The 22,284-nt window shown below is 43.0% G+C and overlaps 1 protein-coding gene across 1 annotated transcript in view; it reads left to right on the top strand.

The window, feature by feature from the left end:
* DHX35 (DEAH-box helicase 35) overlaps positions 1 to 22,284 on the top strand; it is an 844,978-nt gene that overhangs the window by 185,898 nt on the left and 636,796 nt on the right. Inside the window, exon 7 of the mRNA XM_044090458.1 lies at positions 19,692 to 19,761. Coding sequence (XP_043946393.1) covers positions 19,692 to 19,761 — 70 coding nt within the window. The remainder of the gene's footprint in view (positions 1 to 19,691; positions 19,762 to 22,284) is intronic.

The raw sequence follows: 22,284 nt of genomic DNA, 5'->3' as shown, positions 1-22,284 counted from the left end.
ACAGTCATCCAAGAGTAATGTAGTGGTTGAACTTTTGCAAAATAAGAGCAGTCTTTGTATGATCTCCCAGCTCATCAAGTCTCTTGGTAAAAAATTACGCACTTTCATGATATCAAAGTCAAAGTTCTCTGCATGAAGCTGTTCCATTGTATTTCTGGGCAGTCTGGATAAGGTATCAGCCAGCTAAAGACGTTTGCCTTTTGTATAGACCATTTTGAAGTTGTACTTTTGCAATTTGAGCATCATTCTTTGTAATCCCGCTGGAACTGAATGCATAGGCTTCTTTAAAATAGTGACTAGAGGTTGGTGATCTGTCTCAATCTGAATATCTCGACCATAAATATAATCATGAAGTCTTGAACATGCAAATACTGTTGCCAAAAGTTCTGTCTCAATTTGAGCATGTTGCATTTCAGTTTGGGTAAGAGATCTAGATGCACAGGCTACTGCTCTGTCTTCTTGAAGAATAACTGTGCCAAGACCAAATTTTGAAGCATCACAGGAAAGAGTTACTGGTTTATTGACATCATAGTATCTTAATGTTGGTGGTGTGGTAATTTTTTGCTTAAGGTCTTCAAATGCTCTCTGGTGCAAGACCATGTAACATTTTTGTGCATTAGCTATCTCAAAGGTGTTGTCATCTAACTGAAGGCTGGTATAAACTTGTCTAAATAGTTGACCATACCAAGAAAACATTGTAGAGCTTGAACAGTATTTGATGCTGGCATCTCAAGATTGGCTGCTTGTTTGGATGGTTCTCGTCACACGAGAGTGCTGGTAAATAAATGACCTACATATGTAACTTCTGGTAGTCTGAATTTGCATTTTAGAGGATTGATCTTTAAGTTCATTTCACGTGCTCTGTCTAGAACTCTCTTAAGGTTTCTGTCATGCATTACTTCACGATTGCCTCCAACCAATAAATCATCTACTGTTACAGTACAAGGATAACCCGAAAAAAATTGCTCCATTGCACACTGAAAGACTTCACTTGCAGAATTTATACTAAATGGCATCCTGAGAAGTCTATATCTTCCAAATGGGGTACTGAAGGTAGTCAGTTTGTTGATTTGCAATCAAGCGTCACTTGCCAAAATTAACTTTTTGCATCTAGGGCAGAAAAAACAGTGGCATTCTCTGTCAAGGCTGTGACTTCCTCAACTGTATGCATGAGACGATGTGGTCTCTTTAATGCTTTGTTCAAATCCCTTAGGTCAATACATATTCTGATTTCATGTGAGCCATTTTTGTGGGCTACTACCATAGACGACATCCATTCAGTTGGTTCTGTAACTAGACAAATTACACCTTGTTGCACCATTTTATCCAACTGAGCATTGACTTTATCCTGCATAGCTATTGGAACTTTTCTTGCTGGTCTGACCATAAGACTGACCTCTGGTCTAACTTCATAGAATACACAACGGGACGTTTACCCAACTTATCATTAAAAAACATCAGCATAGTTTGAGAAAATAGCTTCCGTAAAATTGAAACTGAGACATGTGCTTATATGATGAACTTCTTTGGTAAAGGAAAGCAGATTCATTCTCAAACTGTCTCTGAGACCCAATAATGACTGCACCGGTCTTCGGACTACATAGAATAACAAGCTGTAGCAGTTTCTAGCCAAACAACATGAAAGCACTACTGAGCCTTTGGTTTGAATTTCTCCATCTCCATAGGTAGCAAGTTTTGCAGAACTATCCACATTAAGTTGCTCAACAGCTCTCACGTTAGCAAAACTATCTGACATAACATTAAACTTTGAATCGATGTCTACTTTGAGCTTGGTGGGTTTGCCATTGATCTAGACAGTAAAAAACACTTCATTCTTTGCCAGCAAATTTACTGCATCAACCTTTTCACCAATTACTGACACACCATCTACGTGTTAAGTTAACTGGCTTTTTGAGTGACCCTTTATAACTGTATGAGGTTTACTTGATTTGTAAAACTTTTGAAGATGGTTCTATTTTTTTACACTTGTGGCATTGCTGACCAAATGCTAAGCATTTTCTCTTTTAGACTCATGATTGGCACCACAATTGCGGCAGTTAACAATAAAGCTTGATTAGTGTTTTGCTGATTCACCTTTGTACTGCACTGAGAATGCCCTTCTCTTAGAACTTGCTGGAAAACTACAGGTTTTACCTACCATACTCGCAGGGGTTACAGCCTCCATGTGCTTAGGCCTGCTTCTGCTAGCCACATGTTGCATGCTGTCTGCATTTGCTCTGGTGCCTGCTGAAACCATGCTGTTATCACTTGCAAGCATAGTTGTGTGTCTTTCTGTAACTTCATGGATTTGGCAAATCTGAATAGCCTTGCTCAGCATTAAATCACTGTCACGAGGCAAAATCTTTCTCACTGCAGCACTGTTAATAACACACACAAGCCTGTCCTTTATTAATTCATCTTTTAAGTCACCAAACCTACACATTTTAGCTTTGTTTCTCAAGTCAGTAATATAAGCTGCAAATGTTCTCCTTGCTTTTGATCTCTTGTGTAAAACAAATGCCTCTCCAATGTAATATTTGTCTGGAGGTTACACATTTCCCTGAATTTGCGTTTCAAACACTAGGAGTCTTCCCTTGATTCAGCCTGTACAACAATATGATGTTTTTCACCCTCTCCTTCATATACTGCTGGTGCGTACACAAATGAACGTTCTCTTTAAATGGCCTCTGACCCAGCTAAGTTTAGCAAAATGAATGCCCTGGTGCATGCATCTTTGTCAGAATAAGCTGCTTGTATAAAAATATCGTACTCTTGCTCAAATATCCTCCAATTCTCTGCAATATTCTGTATCACGTACAAGTGGTGATGGCTTTTGAAATCTGTCTGCCATGCCACCAAATTATAGTAAAACACAATGCAACCCAAGTCCATTTTTAACTGTACGAACCTGCACAGTTGCACATATGCCTGAACTTTATACCAATATTTGTAACTATGCCCAGTAACACAGTAAGCCCCTGAATAACTGAACTTTGTGAAATAAGTCCCTGTGGCACCAGAATACTCTTGAAATTACTGTACTGTAAGACATCACCTCTTATCAGTGTAAGAAATTTCAAAATAACTGCACTGTGTGAATAAACTGGGCAGAAGAAGCTCAGAGTAAAAACATTTCGAAGTAATTGCACTTTACGAATAAACAGTACACACCACATTGAAACTTTCTCCAAATGGTTGTATTTTGCTAAATAACTCTGTACAGTGCAAGAGATCTATAATGGGGACACTCTGCGAATAGACACACCCAGCGCAAAAAACTTTTTGAAATGGCTGTATTTTGACTGCACTTTACAAAATAGTTGCACTTTGCACACAAATAAACTCGTCTGAATAAATGCACAGTAATAAGCACACACTGTTAGCACTTTTACATACTCTAGTTATACCCTGAATAGCTTTAATCAATGCATAGTAGTTTATGCCAAAACACAGTATCTTGCCAAAAAAACATGCAGTTGCCTTGCTTTATTTATGCTTAATGTGCCCCTTTTGCCCTTTATTATATTCATGTTGCTCGTTTAATCTCTTTTCATGCTTATTATACTTTTCTTGTGCTCGTTTTACTCTAAACATGCCCATTTTACTTTAAAGATGCTCATTTTGTTTTAAACATGCTTGTTTTGAAATTACAAGGTAATTTCAAACCCCTTTTTGTGCTTTTCTGATAATCGTTTTATCAAATGTCTTAATTTTAAACATCTCATTTAATTAATAAACTTTTTGTGCCTCTGCTTTGCTTAATAATGCAGTTTGTGCCCTTGTAATGCTCTGTTTTATCTTTTTTAATAAATAAATAGTTTGTGAAAGTTGTTATTACCTTTGATTCTTTTCTGGCCCTTTTTTGTACTCGGTCCTTTTAGTTTCCTTCCCTGTTAACTCTGCACCTCGTAGCTCTGGAAAGCAGTCTTTGGAATCCTGGTTCTGACACCATGTCGCTCGTCTAGTCAGGATAAATAGACGAGCATTCGTGGGTTCTGTTCAAGCAGCTTTATTATGTACAAACACATCAGGATTGAGGTTTAATAACTTTAACTTAGATAAACATGTAAACAAACTAGCTTTCACACTTATACATGCTCACTTTCTGGCTGCATTCTCAAAATGGCACTGAAGCTAGCATGTGCTTGCTATTTATATGCACATGCTGTCCTTGAAACACTTCTTAAAGGTTAAACACACACACACACACACACACACACACACACACACACACACACACTATTCTACAATTAGGTTGTAGTCAGATTCACACACTACATGCCAAGTCCCTGTTGTACACTCCTTCCTCCACCTTCCTGATTTGAAATACTTCATGAATTAAATGATAATTTGCATAATTTTCTGGTTATGAAATCTGCATAGACAGCCTGCATTAGGTTTAGAGAGGCATTGTGGATTCAGTTACTCAGTGGGCAAGGTTGTTGTGCATTGTGTAACATGTCAGTGAATCCGGTGAAATGTCATAGATATTTAATATTTGCACCAGAGCACTGCCCTCTTGGTGATTTCAGGATGCAGTATCACTGATCATCAGTTTTGGGTGAGGGACAGTCCCTGGTGGAAAATGTAAGCATGTAATTCTGTTTCCATACAGCAAAGCATCATGGCTGTGAGAAAAGGAAAGCAGGGATCAATATAGTACAAGTTTGCCTTCCCTGGAAGGATGGACTGGGGTTTTCATATGACCATGTTGCTTGACATAGGTCATGGATTGCCATGAACTGTAGAAGAATGGATAATGAGCAGTAAGTTAGGAAACACATGGAAGGTAGGAATCCATGCTTAGAGCATGTTTTGAAAAATGCACAGTAGCTGCAGTGAGTGCAGTGCAAGTCACTTCCATGCTTTGTTTAATTCCAAAGGGAAGCAGATTCTAAAAGTGGGAAAATCAGAGTCATCCACCAATATGAAGACAAGGACCCTCAGACTTCTTGTTCTTATCACCCCTCTCTTCCATTGGCACATAGAGGATCTTCATTGTGGGACCTTACTGCATTAGGTTGCATGGGATTTTTAAGGTGACTGTAAAGCTGAATAAATGGATTAACACAAACAGTTAGATGCTGTTGAGACAAAACTAGATTGAATAGAGGACAAAAAACACCTCTTCCTCTTTGAAGTTGTCATTTAGGTGAACAAGAACAGGATGTAATTTCCTAACTGCAAACTGATGCCCTCTTTACTCCGTCAGACCTGACATTGTCAGCATATGTCCTTAGATTTGAATACATAACTAGCTTAGGAATGTGGTGGCTGTAAGGCAGACCTTTTAATGGCAGCAGGGGAGGTTCTGGAATCAGGAACACATGAATAAAAAAAAAATCCAACAAAGAATGGATTCATGGATTCATCACACTGTTGCAGTAAAAATGATGTCTGCCATGTTAGAAATAGTATTGTTTGACCAGTGTTAGTGTGGTTAGTAGTTTAACTTTCTCTGAGCTGTGATGACTTCTGCTTCTCACCAAGGAGGTAAACAGAGCAAGTTGGGAGCTGGATGTTGATAATAAAGTTCAAGTTTGTTGCTGGAAAGTATTTATTCCCATAGGACAGACGTCAAGGAGCTTCAGGATCAGACTACTCCCAGGACAGCTAGAAAACAGACACGAATAAGTATGCACTGGGCAAATGAAAGCTGGGAAAGGAGCAGTTGTTTGGCTGGCACACAGTCTTAGAGAGCATCGTTATGACTGGTATAAATGTGTGAACCAAATAATAACGCCATGTTACTACCATAATGTGCTTTGAGATTAATTAAAGGTTTCATTTTAGAAAATACTTGAAATTATTATAGCAATGGTGGTATACACAGAGGCTAATTGTGAAAAAAGAGGCAGGAATAAGACTTGAGTTGTAAATCTGTACTGGAAAGAAAGGCAACTGCGGTGGGATTCAGAGGATTAAGGAGTGCACTGTGAAGGGGACTGCTGAAACTGCAGACTATAGACTCAACATGAATAGTTCTAGTATGGAGTTAAGATGGAAAATGGTCAGAAAGGCTTTATGTTTTCTGTTAATAGGAGCTACCTACCAAAGTATAGGCAAGGTTATTAGATTCTCAAGCTCATGAAGGGTTTAGTTTAGGGAAAGGAAAAACAATTTGCCTTTGAATTAGGTGTGCTTCGTTGCATTAGCTAACACCATTCATTTTCCTTTCTCACCTAATCACCCACACAGTCTATGCACCAAACTTTCTGATATGGGATTCTCCACAATAGTTCTGTGATGTTCATCGTGCATACAGCTGCAGTCATAACTGATGGGTTATCCTGCCGTCAGGCGGGTCCTCGGTCGGCCGAATTTCAAAGTCTAGGTCTGGCGTCGGTTGTCATCGCTTCTTCCCTGACGTCAGTGCGGCAGGGGTATAAAAGAGCCAGCCGACGCCATCTTCTTCATTCTTTCTTGCCGCGCGATGCCCGAAGCAGAAGCAGTTCGCAAGTGCCGGTCGGCCAGCTCCTGAGATTTACGAAAATATTTCAGCAAGTCTTCTTGAAAGCTAAGTACCCGTTGAAACTTTTCTTGCCTCAGACCGATGTCAGACAAAGTTAATAATTGCATTTCATGTGGGAAGCAAATACCGCATAAGGATTTCCACTCTTTCTGTATTCCTTGCTTAGGCCCAGACCACGACGTCTCGCCTGCCGTTTTGTGCTAGATTCAACAAAGCACTATTAAGCGTCGGAGAGTTCGCCTATCACTATTTTGGTAAAAATTTAATTACATTATATCGCCGGATACTCCGACTCCAGTTTTGGGTAAAAGACAAGGATAAGGACCGACATACGAGGTCTCGACTTCTACTGACACCACGCTAAGGCCGACTACCGGTTCTCCGGTTCTCAGCGAGGCGCCTATGCAGCCCCTGACTACCGATGACACTTCATTACCGGTGTCTTCTGTGCCCGAGGCCACAGGCTCCTCGGCCCCCACTCCGACTACAGATACCGACGCCACTTTTGGCGGGGAAACCCAGAGTTTAGACAGGCCTGCCATTTCTCAAGGTGTCTTCAGGCCTTCCTCCTACTCCATTAAGGCTTTCACAAAATCTAAAGCAGCCATGAAAACTAAAAAACAAGGACCACAGACCCCCTCTCAAGGCCCCATGCCTAAAAAACAGATGCTCAAAATGGCTGAGGATTTGATTACTCTTATCAGGGGATGTTAAGTTGTCTATCTCGCCTTCATTCTTGCTGGATGGGTTCGGAGCCGACCTCGGCTCCGACTCGGCCACTCTAAAAGCTCGAGAGTTGGTTCCACCGGCTCGAGGCTCCCCTTATATCCCACAATGCTAGGCGAGAGTTACCTCAGATCTCGTTTGCCGCTACAGCTTCGAGGTTGGTTGCTTCTACCGGTTCCTGGTGAGTGTTAGCTTGTATACTAAAAGTTATTCTTTTTCCCCTTTTAACCTTAATTCTTCACAAATTAGTGTAGAATATAGTTTTTATCCCGACCCTATTTTTCCCGTTTTCTTTTAAAGAACCGCTGGTTCTTCCCTTGGGCCTTTGGCCTTCCTTCCTTAGGGTGTGTTTGTGTAGTTTCTTTAACTTTTTGTGCTTAATTTCTAGTATTTTTACTAAAATTGTTAATTATTTTAGTATTAATAATTTTTCTGACAGGGTATAACTGTGTGTTTGGTGTGTTAGTGTACACCTGTCAGTTAGGATAATGTCTAAGGAAGCAAAGGTCTCTGGATTCAAGAAGTGTGATGCGTGCTGTCAGAAAATGTCTCTGACAGACGCTCACACTTCTTGTGTCTACTGTCTGGGGCCTTTGCACCTGCAGGACTCCTGTGCTGTGTGCCATGGCTTCAGCCCCAGGGTCCTGCAGGAGAGAAAGAACAAGTTAATTTTGAGAGGCTTGTTAAAACCAGAGGATTCCCTGTCAGTTTCAACAGGGAAGCCCTCTAAGGCATCGAGGTCTTGGCTCCGGCTTCTGAGCCGAGACCTCAGGTTGTTCAACCTTTGCCTTTATCGGCTCGGCTGGAGCCGATAAGACTCAGTCCACAGTTTCTGTGGCTTCCTCGGCTCGGACGGAGCCGAGGTTATCGAGGTACCTGTGTCGGCTCCGACAAGATCTTGAGCTGACAACCAGAAAGAGGTCTAGGTCACCTTCTCTTGGCTCCGTTCATTCGGCTCCAGGATCTCCCCTGCTGTCTGAACGGAGCCAAAGGTCTCATTCTCTAGGTCATCGAGGCTTTCCGATCATGACCTTCAGAGGGTGGTGAGTCGACTACTTAAGTCCGAGGCACTTGCCCAGATGCTTCAGAGCCCGACTCATCAGTCGGTGCCTGCCCCGTCCATCAACTCTTTCCTCCTTGACTCTTTTGAGTTCGAGCCGGGTCATGTCGGAACCGAGACTGTGGTCACCGGAGCCGAGACAATTGTCTTCGCCCGTCGTCGGCTCCGTTTTCTTCTGTGGAGGAATCTCGGCCGGACTTCCTCGTCGGCTCCGAGGGGTGAGTGGCATCGGACCCTTGTCCGACCCCTCTCCCTCGGTGCTTGGCGCTGGTGAGTTCGGCTCCGACATCGCCTCGGAGCCATCACTGTCGGTGCCGAGGGGGTCCTTAGCTCCTCGGAGCGGGACCTCTGGCTCTGCCTGACAGGGGTGCCGAGGTCATGCGGAGTGTGTTAGAGCCTGGCTCTACTCCACAGTCGGCTCCGTCAGCCCCTCCCTCTATGCTGCCTCAGGGTAAGTCGACTCACTCCCTCATCCCGGACCGCAGAGAGCCAGCTCCTCAGGAGCCCCTTTGGGATTTCATCCTCTTCCGAGGCCTCTCCTGATTTGGCAGAAGAGCCCCCTCGGAAGAGGAAGTGCAAGAGGAAGCACATTGACTCACCTGAGTCTATCACGTCGGACACAGATCTGGATGATTCTGAGGGTTCCCCCCGTTCCCCTTCTGAAGATGTCTCATTTGCAGACATTCTGGAGATCCTTAAACAGAGGGAAATTGGCCAGCCCTCAACCCTTCAGAGGACGAATCTGTGTATCTTGAGGCGTTTGGCTCTCGTCCTTCCACCTCCTGGGTGTGTCCCCCCTTCGACCTCCTCATGCAGGTGGTTGCTAAAAAGGCATGGACGGCTCCTGATTCAGTGGACCCCACTCCCAGGAGACCCTCCAAATTCATCACAGCTCCATCAGACAAGCAATTTTTATCAAAAGGAGTTTCTGTGGATGCTATGGTGGTAGCTGCCGCCACAAAGAAGGAACTGGCTGATCCTTCAGTGCCTGTCCATCCACCTAACAAGGAATCTAGGTCCATGGATAGGTACGGGAAGCGGATGTTCTCCTCAGCGACTTTTACCATGCGTTCGCTGAATTACCTGTGCCATTTCACTCGTCTTCAAAGGGACTTGGTCAAGGAAGCGAGTGAGATGTTGAAGGACCCTACAGCTGCGGGGTTCCAAGAAAAATGAACACGCAGCTGGCTATCCTTAATTCCATTTCCAACTCCTCCATGCGCCTCCTCTCTTATGCGGCCGATGGAGCGAGCAGAGCCGCAGGAACAGGGTAGCCTTACGTAGGCACGCCTGGATGCGGCTATGCAACTTTGCGGAACCTTTCAAGACGTCTTTCACGAACTCCCTTTTGATGGATCATCTCTTTGGTCCTCAAGTGAAAGAAACCCTGACTAGGTGCGAGACTGATGGCAAGACCCTTTCTGCCGCCGGAGTCCGTTTTCGACTCCTTCTAGGCCTTACCCCAAAGGCCAGAAGGGTGGAAAGATGTGGTTCCGTAAACAATCTCAAGGGACTTCGCCTGACGACAGAGTCGTTTTCCTACCAGAGGCAGAGGTTGGAATAACAATGGTAGACGCCGCCTAGGGGCAGGGGGTCCGCAGAACCAGGGCAATCGGGAAGCCTTTCCTGACAAGCCCTTTCAGCATCCCTGAGGTGTTGCCCGGCTGCCCATCTTCTGGGGCAGTCGGGGCAGATTGTCACTGTACCCAGAAGCCTGGCTATCCTTGACACAAGACAAATGGGTACAGTCCATCAGAAGGTTATTCCATCCCTTTCTTCGTTTTCCAAATCAGTCAAAAAAATCCCTTCCAGATGTTCCACCCGCTCAAAGGGATATAGCAGCTTTGGAAATTTCAAAACTGCTTGCAAAAAGAGCTATTCAGCCAGTGCCAGCAGACCAACAAGGATCCGGAATCTACTCAAGGTTCTTTTAGTTCCAAAGAAAACAAGGGACTGGAGACCAATTTTGGATCTCAGTATCTTGAACAGATCGGTCAAGAAAACAAGATTTCGGATGGTCACGCTGCAATCCATTCTTCCCCTATTGGGAAAAGGAAACTGGATGTGCTCTATAGACCTTCAGGACGCGTACTATCACATAAAAATGAACAGGCGCTCCAGAAGATTCCTCCGCTTCAGGCTGGGAACCAGTCATTTTCAGTTCAGGGCCCTGCCCTTTGGTCTCACCACTGCCACCTGGGTGTTTACCAAATGCATGGCAGTGGTAGCTTCTCACCTGAGACGACAAGGATTCCAGGTGTTTCCATATTTGGACGACTGGCTCCTCACAGCTCCCACCAAGCATCTCCTTCTGATGGCCAGAGATTACACTTTTCGTCTGTCAAAACTGGGTATCTCAATAAATTGCGAAAAGTCTGTTTTGTCGCCTTGTCGTACTATTACCTACATAGGCGCAAATTTAGATACTGTAAACATGTCTGCAACACTAACGAACCAAAGGATATCAGACATTCAAAAATTGGTGTCACTTCTTCTCAACAACAACAGAGCCAAAGCCAGGTTAGTTCTAAAGGTGTTGGGAATCATGGCAGCGGCCATACCTCTCCTCCCATTGGCCAGATACCACATGCGGATCCTTCAGTGGATGCTCTTTTCTCAATGGTCATACCAGGAACTTCCAATGTCTCACACCATTATGATCACATAGCGTGCAAAAGCATCTCATGTGGTGGATGTCTTCCCCCCAGCTCCTGTTGGGGAGACCATTTGTTCCACCTCCTCCGGTTGCTACTCTGACAACGGATGCCTCCCTGATCGGGTGGGGGAGGCATTATCAGGGCAGGACAGTCCAGGGCACATGGCAACCAAACGAATGCCACTTGCACATAAATGTTCTGGAGATGAGAGCAGTGCTTTTAGCGTTGCAAGCCCTTCAAGACTCTCTTCCCTTGGGAACGATTGCAATCCAGACAGACAATATGTCTGTAGTGTGGTACATCAACAAACAAGGCGGAACCAGATCATACCCCTGTGTCGAGAAGCACTCAGACTGTGGCAATGGGCGATTTCTTCTCAGCGTTTTCTGATAGCAACGCACATCCCGGAAGTCCAATCACATTGCGGACAAGTTGAGCAGAGCTATTCTCATGCCTCACGAGTGGTCTCTGAAAGACTCTATAGTGAGAGAGATTTCTCAAGTGGGGTCAGCCTTGCTGCGATCTTTTGCTACTCCCCAAAACAGCAAGTGCAGAGAATACTTCACTCTATTCCCTTCACCCGGCCGACCCAGCAGGCAGCCGCTAGTCCAAGTTTGGCCCCCGGGACTTCTGTATGCATTTCCTCCTTTCCCACTGATCTCTCAAGTAATACAGAAAGCTATCGCTCAGAAGGCCTCATTGATCCTCATTGCTCCTTACTGGCCTCGACAAGTGTGGTTCCCCTTTCTACATCGATTTCTTTTGAGCGACCGTGGAATCTGGACCTAGTTCCAGATCTTTTGATCCATCAGTCGGGTCAGTTTCATCGCTCCCTCCCTCTCTGAACCTCACTGCTTGGTTCCTCCACTTCCAACCGTAGCCAGGCTTCCTCAATTATCTCACTCTGTTAGAGATATTTTGATAGCTTCCCATAAATCTTCCACTCGAAGATTTATTTGAGTAAGTGGAAACGCTTCTCATATTGGGCACAAGGAAAGGACATAGATCCTTTCACGCTTCCATCCAACTAGTCCTTGATTTTCTTGCTGAACTCTTCCATGCAGGTTCATCTCCATCTACTCTTAAGGTTCAATTGGCAGCTATTTCTAATTTCCATGTGGGTATTTCTGAATCTGCCCTAATGTCCCACAAACTCTGCAAAGCCTTTTTGAAAGGAGTTTTTCTTCTCAGACCTCCTGTAAGAAATCCTCCTTCTCCTTGGGACCTAAATTTAGTTCTTGCTTCTTTGATTCTTTCCCCTTTCGAACCTGCAGCTTCATGTTCCTTAAAGTTATTATCATGGAAAACTCTCTTTCTGGTGGCTATCACATCAGCTAGAAGAATTTCAGAACTTCAAGCACTCAGTTGTCGTTCTCCTTACCTTGTGTTCCATAAGGACAGAGTTTCCTTACGAACTAACCCGTCCTTTTTGCCTAAGGTGGTTTCAACATCAAATCTAAACCAATGCATTGACCTCCCTGTCTTTTTCCCGGAGTATTCAAATAGGTCTGAACAAAAATTACACTACCTGGATGTTCATCGTCAATTAAGGTACTACTTGGACAGGACAAAACTATTCAGAAAATCTGATCAGCTGTTTGTCTCCTATGCGGAAAGCAGAAAGGGACTTCCAGTTTCAAAGGTATCTTTATCCAGATGGCTAACATCTCTGATTACCCTTGTTTATGAGATTAGACACCAGAAACTGCCTAATAAACCTAAAGCCCATTCCACCAGAGCTTTGGCTACTTCTCTAGCCTTCCAAGACAGACTGCCTATTGACACCATTTGTGCAGCGGCTACTTGGGCTACTCCTCACACTTTTATTTCCCATTATAAGTTGGATTTAGCTTCTAGGCATAGAGCTAATTTTGGTTCCACTGTTCTCAGGAGTCTGTTCCGTTAGGCCACCCGGGACAAGGTGCTAGGGACGCGGTCCCATCCAGCAAGAATGAAGGCGAGATAGACAACTTAACATATAGAAGTTATGTTCTTACCATAACGTTCCATGTTAGTTGTCTTCTTCTCGCTTCTTTTCCCCACCCTCCTTCCCCTGGCCTGGACAGACCTAGAGGAGTTGTGATCGTGACCTCTCTTTCTACCACCTCTTTCTTAGTCATATGCTATTATGCATATTTTCTTGTTTCAGGATATAGGTCACCCCTTTTCTTCCTGCTGTTAGAGGTGGATTCTGTTTCACAGTTATACTGTTTTTGATATAAGCTGGGTTAGCTTACAAAGCGAGATCTGAGGTAACTCTCGCCTAGCATTGTGGGATATAAGGGAGCCTCGAGCGGTGGAACCAACTCTCGAGCTTTTAGAGTGGCAGTGAGCCGAGGTCGGCTCCGAACCCATCCAGCAAGAAGAAGGCGAGAAGAAGACAACTAACATGGAACGTTATGGTAAGAACATAACTTCTATTTCTCAACCCTCCTCGGACAAAAGGCCCAGATTAGAGGAAGACTATCCTTCCTCAGATCAAGCCTCTATTACCTCTGAACATTCTGAGGACCAGGAATATACATATTCTCCTTTTGAAGACTCTGATGCAGAGGAGTCTATTCCCTCGGTCTCTCCCCCTGAGGACTACTCTTTTGGGGAAACCCTACATACTTTGAGGGAACACTTTCACTGGGAAGGCCAAGATTACTCAGATTCCAAGAAAAGGCTCAGGGATTTTCTCTTGCTCCCCCAGCATAGGCCTCTGACTATCCCTCCTGTCATAGATATATTAGATGATGTGTACACAGAAGCCAGCCTCAACCCAGATTCTTTACCTCCGGCTCCTGTTAAACCTGACAGGTATTACTGGGTTCCAGATTCACACCAGTTCCTATACAAAAGCCATACTGCTGACGCAGAAACTATTTCACAGGGTCCCAAGGGAATTATGGCCTCTACTGCTAAAAACCCATTACCTTCAGAGAGAGATTCCAGAGCTTTAGGAAGGTGGGGGAAAAAGGTGTATACCTCGGCCACTTTAACCATGAGGGCATTAAACTGTCAGTTCCATATGTTAAAGTATCAACAGTTTTTGTTATCTGAGTTGAAAAGCAAAATGACACAACCTGAGCAACCAGATTTAAATGAGTTGCAGGATTTGTTGCATAGTGCAGAGTAAGTGGGTAAACATACCCTGCAATGTGGTTTTGATGCTTTAGAGGCCTCATGTAGAGCTGCTGTTACAGGGTCTGTCATACGTAGACATGCTTGGCTCAAAGAACAAGCCTTACCAGATCATGTCAAAGCTAAATTACTGGATGCACCTCTTCAAAAAGATGTATTGTTTGGTGTTAAAGCTGAGGAGGTACTAAAGAAAATGGAGGAAAAGGCGAGATCAATGCAAACAGTGAAAGATTTCTTGCAGGTACAACCTCCACGTTTCAGCAGAAACTGGCCTTCAGAAAATTGGTCCTTTCCAGCCACGGACAGACCTCAAAGAGGCAGATACAGGTGCCCGAGAGGTAGAGGGCAATCTCAAGGATAATTCAGAGCCAGGCAATGGCAGGCACCAACCCCAAGAGGTGGAGAAGATAGATCACAATCATTCAGAAAGCAGACACAATGACTTTCCCCTTTACTTGCCAAGCAAAGCTTTAATGGCAGCACCTTTAGGCGGAAAACTGGCATTATTCTCAAAAAATTGGCATATTGTCACAAAAGACAAATGGATCCTGGACATTATAGACAGAGGCTACAGATTCCACTTTCACACCCTTCCAAAAATGAGAGGCATGCCAAACCTGCCACAAAATCAAAGGGGAGAGGCACAAAAACAAATTTCAGCTGTCATGGACATGAAAGCTATTCAAGAGGTGCCTGCAAAAGAACAAGGTCAAGGGTTTTATTCCAGACTATTCCTGGTACCAAGGAAGGACAAAGATTGGAGACCTATTTTAGATCTATCCATCCTAAACACATATTTTACAGGTACCAAAATTCAAGATGCTCACATTACAGCAGCTTCTTCCCATGCTGGGCAAGGAGTCTTGGCTGGTAACATTGGACCTCAAGGAGGCATACCTGCATGTCCCTATCAGACAAGATTGCAGAAGATACCTCAGATTTCTTGCAGGTTCAACCCATTATCAATTCTCTGCATTGCCCTTTGGCTTATGTACTGCGCCCAGAGTGTTTACGAAATGCCTGGCATCAGTAATTGCCTTCTGCAGACTTCAAGGAATACAAATATACCCATATCTGGACGACTGCCTGATCCAAGCGGACAGCAAGGACATACTTCTGAAACACTTGGCATTTGTAATAAGACTGTTGAACTTTCTGGGATACACAGTCAACAAAAAGAAATCAAAACTAATACCCTCTCAAACAATAATTTTCCTGGGTGCCAGCTTGAATACAAACACCCAGATGGTCTACCTCACGCCAGACAAACAAGGGCAACTATCTCAATACTTCAGCAAAATGGCAACCTACACCAGGCTGACTGCAAGGAAAGTCCTGCAGGCTCTGGGATTCATGGCATCTTGCATCCTGCTGATCCCATGTGCAAAGCTGCATATGAGGAAACTTCAATGGTACCTAAAAAACTTATGGTCTCAACACAGCCACAGTTTGGAAACAATTATACCACTCATTCCATGTCTTCAAAAGGAATTTCTGTGGTGGGCTCAAGCATGCCAAAGAAACAAAGGTCTCCCTTTCTGCATACCCCTAGCAATTCATATCATCACAACAGACGCCTCGGACTATGCCTGGGGGGGCACACATGAAAGATCAGTGCATTCAGGGAAAATGGTCCCAAAAAGAGAAGCACATACACATCAACCAAAAGGAAATGCTGGCAGTACAAAATGCTATTATGGCCTTCAAAGACCTACTGCATCCAGGCCAGCTATTGATAAGGACAGACAACACCACAGTGATGTGGTACATAAACAAACAGGGGGGAACTCATTCATACCCCCTGTGCAGACTAGCCATGACCCTTTGGAACACAGCTCTGGAATTGCAAATCCAACTTCAGGCACAATTCCTGCCAGGGAAGGAAAACACACTGGCAGACAGCCTAAGCAGAAATATGACAGATCCACACGAATGGAAGTTGCATCCTCAAGTTTTCACAAAGATAACTCAGGCATGGGGACAGCCAGACATAGATCTGTTTGCTACCCACAGAAATTACCAACTGAAAAAATTTTGCTCAAGGACCTATCATCCGCAGGCCTGGAAAGTGGACGACTTTCCTTCAGTTGGACAACATTGACAGTCTATGCCTTTCCGCCTCTCCCTCTGCTGCCTTAAGTTCTATTAAAAGCCAGAGCAGGAAGGCGAAAATGATTCACATTGCTCCAGACTGGCCAAGACAACACTGGTATCCACTCCTGAAGAGCCTGACGCATTCCCCACCATGGATCCTACCTCTAGTGCCTCTTCTGTTGTCCCAGCACAACTTCAAAACTATTCACAGCCAGCTCAAAACCCTAAATCTAGCCGCATGGAGAATCCCTTGATTTCACAACAGACCCTCCTCTCCAAGGAGGTGCAGGATGTCATCTTGGAGGCCAGAAGACCTTCTACTAGAAAAGCCTACTCCGCCAAATGGAAGCGGTTTTGTGCCTGGAATCAGAAAAAGGGCCAGAATCCTTGGGTAATAAATATACCTCAAATATTACAGTACCTAGCTGAGAAGTTAAACAGTGGACTTTCCTTCTCCTCCATCAAAATCCATGCTTCAGCCATTTCTGCACAATACAACACAGATCCTCCTTTATTCTCTCATCCTCTCTTAAGACAGTTCCTCAGAGGGGCTAAGAATATAAAACCCCCAAGGAAACCACCAGTCCCTGCTTGGGACCTCAACTTCATATTGGAAAAACTGACCCTTCCTCCATTTGAGCCAGCTGCTTCAACAGAACTACAATATTTGTCATGGAAAACAGCCTTCCTTCTGGCTATCACCTCAGCACGCAGGGTTTCGGAACTACAGGCCCTCATGGCTGTGCAACCTTTCATCATTTTCCATCAGGACAGAGTTTCTTCTGAACCAACCCTACCTTTATGCCAAAGGTAGTATCCAGTGTAGCCTTGAATCAGACTATCCACTTACCTACCTTTTACCGTAACCCACAAAACAAAAGGGAAAGACTACTGCATTCCTTGGACATTCACAGACAACTACGTTATTATTTGGACAGGACAAAGCCATTCAGGAAATCCGAGCAACTCTTTGTGTCCTATGCTACAGGTGCTCAAGGAAAGGCTATCTCCAAACAGACAATCTCAAAATGGATAGCCCACTGCATATGCTTTTGTTACTCATTTCATGGAAAAGCTGTGCCATCTAGCATCAGGTCCCATTCCACAAGGGCCACAGCTACCTCTGCAGCTTTCATCAGGGGGGTTCCTACCAAGGACATTTTGGAAGCAGCCACTTGGAGTTCAGTGCACACTTTCTCCAAACACTATCACCTTCCACTTTACTCAAAATCTAGAGCGGGATTTGCCACAGCTGTCTTGCAGGGCATCCTTGCTTCTCCTAGTTCCACTTAGTGCCTGCCACCCCTACTTAGCTTTGGGATTCTACCCATCTGTTATGACTGCAGCTGTATGCACGATGAACATAGTACAGTTTTGTACCTACCATAAATGTAGATGTTCGAGTGCTCATACAGCTGCAGTCCAGGTTTCCCCCCCTCCATCCCCTCTTAGGACAGGCCTTATGACAAACACCTTTTCATACAACCTATCTGGGGTATTCTTTTATGGTGTATTTGCTGGCAACTACTGTTTTTTGATTATTCTATATTGCATGATTACATAAGTTTATGTTTTGCCTTCCTTCTGGGGGCACCTGACATCTGGGGCAAGAAAAACTGAAGAAGATGGCGTCGGCTGGCTCTTTTATACCCCTGCCACACTGACGTCAGGGAAGAAGCGACGACAACCGACGCCGGACCTAGACTTTGGAATTCGGCCGACCGAGGACCCGCCTGACGGCAGGATAACCCATCAGTTATGACTGCAGCTGTATGAGCACTCGAACATCTACATTTATGGTAGGTACAAAACTGTACTTTATGGTGCCTATCCTTATCAGATTCTAGTTTTGAAGAGTTGAAACTTTTATGAATAATAACATTAACAGCTGGAGCCATGAAGTTATTTATAATCTTTATTTTTGTTTAAAGTAGTCACAAGGTTAAAAAGCAGCTTTTTTGTGTATTGGACAGAAACAACAAATATTTGCAGATTAAGTATTATTCTTCTTCATTCTATTCTGTGTTCTTTCACATTCTAGTTTGAGTAAATGCATAAAAATGCAAGTCAAGAAACACTAGCAACCATTTTGCATTTCTTGTACCCCCGTACACTACCAGATACACTTCTTTAAAATTGCCCCCCACCAGTGTTGAGATTTAATTTGTCACTTACCCCAACTTCCACGGCACTCCATGCCTCACTGTTTAGAACTCCTGTAGCACAGAGCCTAGTTTGGCCCTTGCTTCAAAGTTGGTTATTTCAATTTCACTTAGCAGAATGAACCTGTATTTTTATTTTATTTATTTATCTCACATTGTACAGTGAGCCTGTACTTTTATTTTGGGTCTATATTAGAACATTGAAGTTTCAAAACTTCAAATGTTCTAATATTGAAACCTATTCAGCGAAAGCTGAAAATATCGAAGCAACAGAAAACCGAATTTTTTCCTAGGGAAAGAATTTGGTTGTCCGTTTCTGTTGCTTCGGTATTTTCAGTGTTGTGGTTAGGTTCAGGTAAGTGTGCGATTGAGTGCGGGTTAGGTTAGTTAGGGTTAGGGCGCGGGTTAGGTATATGTGCGATTGTGTGGATGTGAGGGTTAGGGCAGGGTAGGTGAGTTAGGGTTAGGGCGCGGGTGAGGTGAGTGTACGATAGTGAAGGACCTTAGGGTTAGGGTTTGGATTAAGGTAAGTGGATAGTTAGTGGTGTGTGTATAGTTTAGTGTAGGGTTAGGTGTAAGGTTTTAGGTGTATGTGTGTGGATTGCTGTTTGTTTGGTGTGCTTGTGTTCCCTAGGAAAAAATTTGCTGTTCTGTATGTTCGATGTTTTCAGCTTTCGCTGAATAGGGTCCGATATTAGAACATTCGAAGTTTTGAAACTTCGATGTTCTAATGTAGACCCTTTATTTTATTTATTTATTTTGCATTTGTTAAACAGATAACTGGACTGGTCTAATGACTGTTTTCAGTCCTGATCTGAGCCACATTGGAAAGACATAACATTAACATAGCCTTTAAAGATTACTATTGAATAACAACAAGTTAAAAGAATATGTAAATACAAGTGATTAAGAATAAACTTACTGGATTTTTATTTCAAGGTAGCACTTATAAAACAAGTATCTTTTGTCTGTCGGTAATAATGCAGAAGACAAAACTGTCAAATCAGACGCAGATCACATCCCAGATTTTACTGTGAATAACTCGGCAAGCATGGAGTTCAGGTCAGCAGCACAGCCAGTAAAATGTAACTGAGAAGCTTGTTACACTGGGTTGACTTTTAATAAAGTTCATCTGGATTACTGTTTATATAGTCATTTTGTGCTGCTTTAATGGGAATAGTTTGAAGTTGTGCCCAACAGGTTATACATAATGAAACAATGGACAAGTTTGTCTTTTTCTCTGGACTTTGATCAGTATTTTGTAGGAATCTGTTAGTTCTAGTACATGTTCATTATTCACGGTTCAGAGCTGTCGTTTGCCATGGTTACAGGTTACACTAATCTGATTTATGGTTTCTTTTTGTCTCTCTTTTTTTTCTTTCTCTTTTTGGCAGTGTTCTTATGCTAGATGAAGCCCATGAAAGAACGTTGTATACCGACATAAGCATCGGTCTGCTGAAAAAGGTCTGAACTTTTAACTGTTTTTTCCCCTCCATCTGGTTTGTTGGAACTGATGTCAGCTGTGCTGTAAACATCTTTTTTTTTTTTTTTTACAAAAAAAGATTGCTGGAGGCTTGCCACCAGAAAAGGCCTAATCTGACCCATGGTGATCCTGATTCTTTCTGTGATAGGTGCATCAGTAGGGCTTGCACACTGTGTTGTTCCTTTGCCATCAGATGCTTCTCAGCTCAAAGTTCTCACTGTCACCACATTTTTTTTCAGGAGTTAGATTTACAAGTAATGGTGGTTTTGAATTTCTTTCACTCAGGCATATTAGGTCAGTGTCTATCCATGGATTTGTTTTTGGGGGAATCTGTATGTTTAATTACAGACTACTGTATTGAAGACTACTTGTTTATTGCCTTATGACCGAATGGGCATTTTTCCAAGTTCAGTGCATTCCCTTTTTCAGTTTGCAGTGGGGTTAGAAGTATTTAATGTGCCTCTCAGCTGCTGTGATTTAATCATAATGCTATGATTTTAGCTCCTAATTTTAGCCTTGTTACTCCTAGATGTATGATGTCCCTTATGAAGTTAGATTTATTTATGGGTACATACTTTGTTAAATACATGATGTTAAGACTACACAAAGATTCGCTACCACTAATTGTATAGAATCTATTGTATAAAGACGCACTATTGTGAAATATAAGAAGCTGCTCCTCTTTCGTACTCTCTGTAATGCTTTTTTAAAGCCAGTGATGTTTTTTTTTAATGCTTGGAGGTTGGGAAGTATGGTTATATAAGCAGGGGTTTCAGCGGAGGTCCCCTCTGGTAAAGGAGGGTTACTCAGCCCAAAAACACATTTAAAATTAACAAACTAATTAATTTATTTATTTTTGTTGGGGGGGGGGTCATTTGGGACTGCACAGCATCCAACGGAGTTGAAATGAATCCCATCCTGTAGATCATTCTTAAGGGTATGCATTCTGATTATTTATCCATTTTTTTTTGTGGAGGTATCCAGAATACTTTTTTTTAGCAGATAATATACATTGCCTTTGTTTTGAAGCTTGCAGGATTTCATACTCCTTACATCCACATGCAGTCAATTGCTTTTAGTGAATGTGTTTGTAGTAATACTAATTATAGATTATATGTTAAGCAGAAATGATGGTGACATTTATGCAAATCGTTTTTTCTTAATAAGTTGACAAGTAATGTAAAGTATGCTGCACATATCCTAGTGATTTCAAACCAACATGTTTGTCACTATGAGTATTGCCAATGGAGGATGGCTCCACACTTGGGCTTTTCTTTTTCTATATTATAAATCACCTTCTGTTTATTACTATAATTTAACATTCTATTCTTTGATGATAGTTTGCCTTTGGCCTCGGTGTGGAAACCTTGTTTGAGATGCTTGAGAGGATTCATGGAGCACTACAATCTCATGTGTTGTATAGGTCTTTGTTTTTAATTGCATTTAATCTGTATTTGTATATTTAAGGTGGCCTTCCAGGGTCACTTTACTATTATTGATTTTTATGGGTTTGTTACTGAGGGGAGTCCAGTAATTAAGTAGATTAGACAATGTTAAATGTGCATTGATACTGTGTTGTAGAGCAAACATTGTCTAACAGGGTATAACTATGCAGATATCACCCAGTAAGAATCAAGTCTGATGCTTCATGGCACACATTAAGCTACTGTTCGGGCTTAAATTGGTGGTTGTTTTTATTTATTTATTTTTTTACTTTTGCTAAATGCTTTGCTGTCTTTAGCTGTTTAGCGAGCATTAAAAGAAAAAAAAAGTTTTGGGGATTGCAAATTAACTATGTAATTGTATTAGCTATGTAACAGATCCCAGGTGATGAAATTTGCTGGTACCCTCTCTTAATGTAAGTTTGTAACTAGAGGAGTACCACAGGGATTAAAGCTGGGACTTTGCTGAATGTAAGATTGTAACTAGTGTGGTACCACAGGGATCAGTATTGGGATGTCTTTGAATGCAACATTGAGCTGAGTCCCTCACTGACACTCTTCCAGAGGAGCCTTGATGAGTGTATGTGAAACTGAACTGTCACACCATGGATCACTTCATCAGCTCTACTACACAGAGGCCTAGGGAACTAACCCCATGTGTGGTTATAGCTGCACACTCTGGCCATACTAATAGATGCCTTCAGGCAGATAGCCTATTACCCACCTATGTACCTATATATATATATGTAGGGGGGAACACAGTATAATAAGCCAAAGATGGATGGGCAGATATGTGTGTAAGAAGGTGACCATGACAGGGAGCCATCCAGGACTGTCACACCCAGCACACATCCCAATGGCACAAAAGATATGAGGTGCACATCTCACCCACTGTATGTAACAGCCACCAGTATCTGTAAGCATTACAGTGTATCTGGTCCATGTACCTACTGTACAACATGACTGTACAATGAAGTACACATCTACTATCTGTAGACATGTACCTGTCACATAGGTTCATAGGTATGTAGTAGACTATCTTCACGAAGGCATACATTAGCC

Source organism: Protopterus annectens, chromosome 12.part0 (assembly GCF_019279795.1).
Source record: "Protopterus annectens isolate FY-2018-M chromosome 12.part0, PAN1.0, whole genome shotgun sequence".
In the NCBI taxonomy this organism is placed as follows: Eukaryota; Metazoa; Chordata; order Ceratodontiformes; family Protopteridae; genus Protopterus; species Protopterus annectens.
Note: the sequence above shows the minus strand (reverse complement) of the source record. Positions and strands in the feature narration are given on the sequence as shown.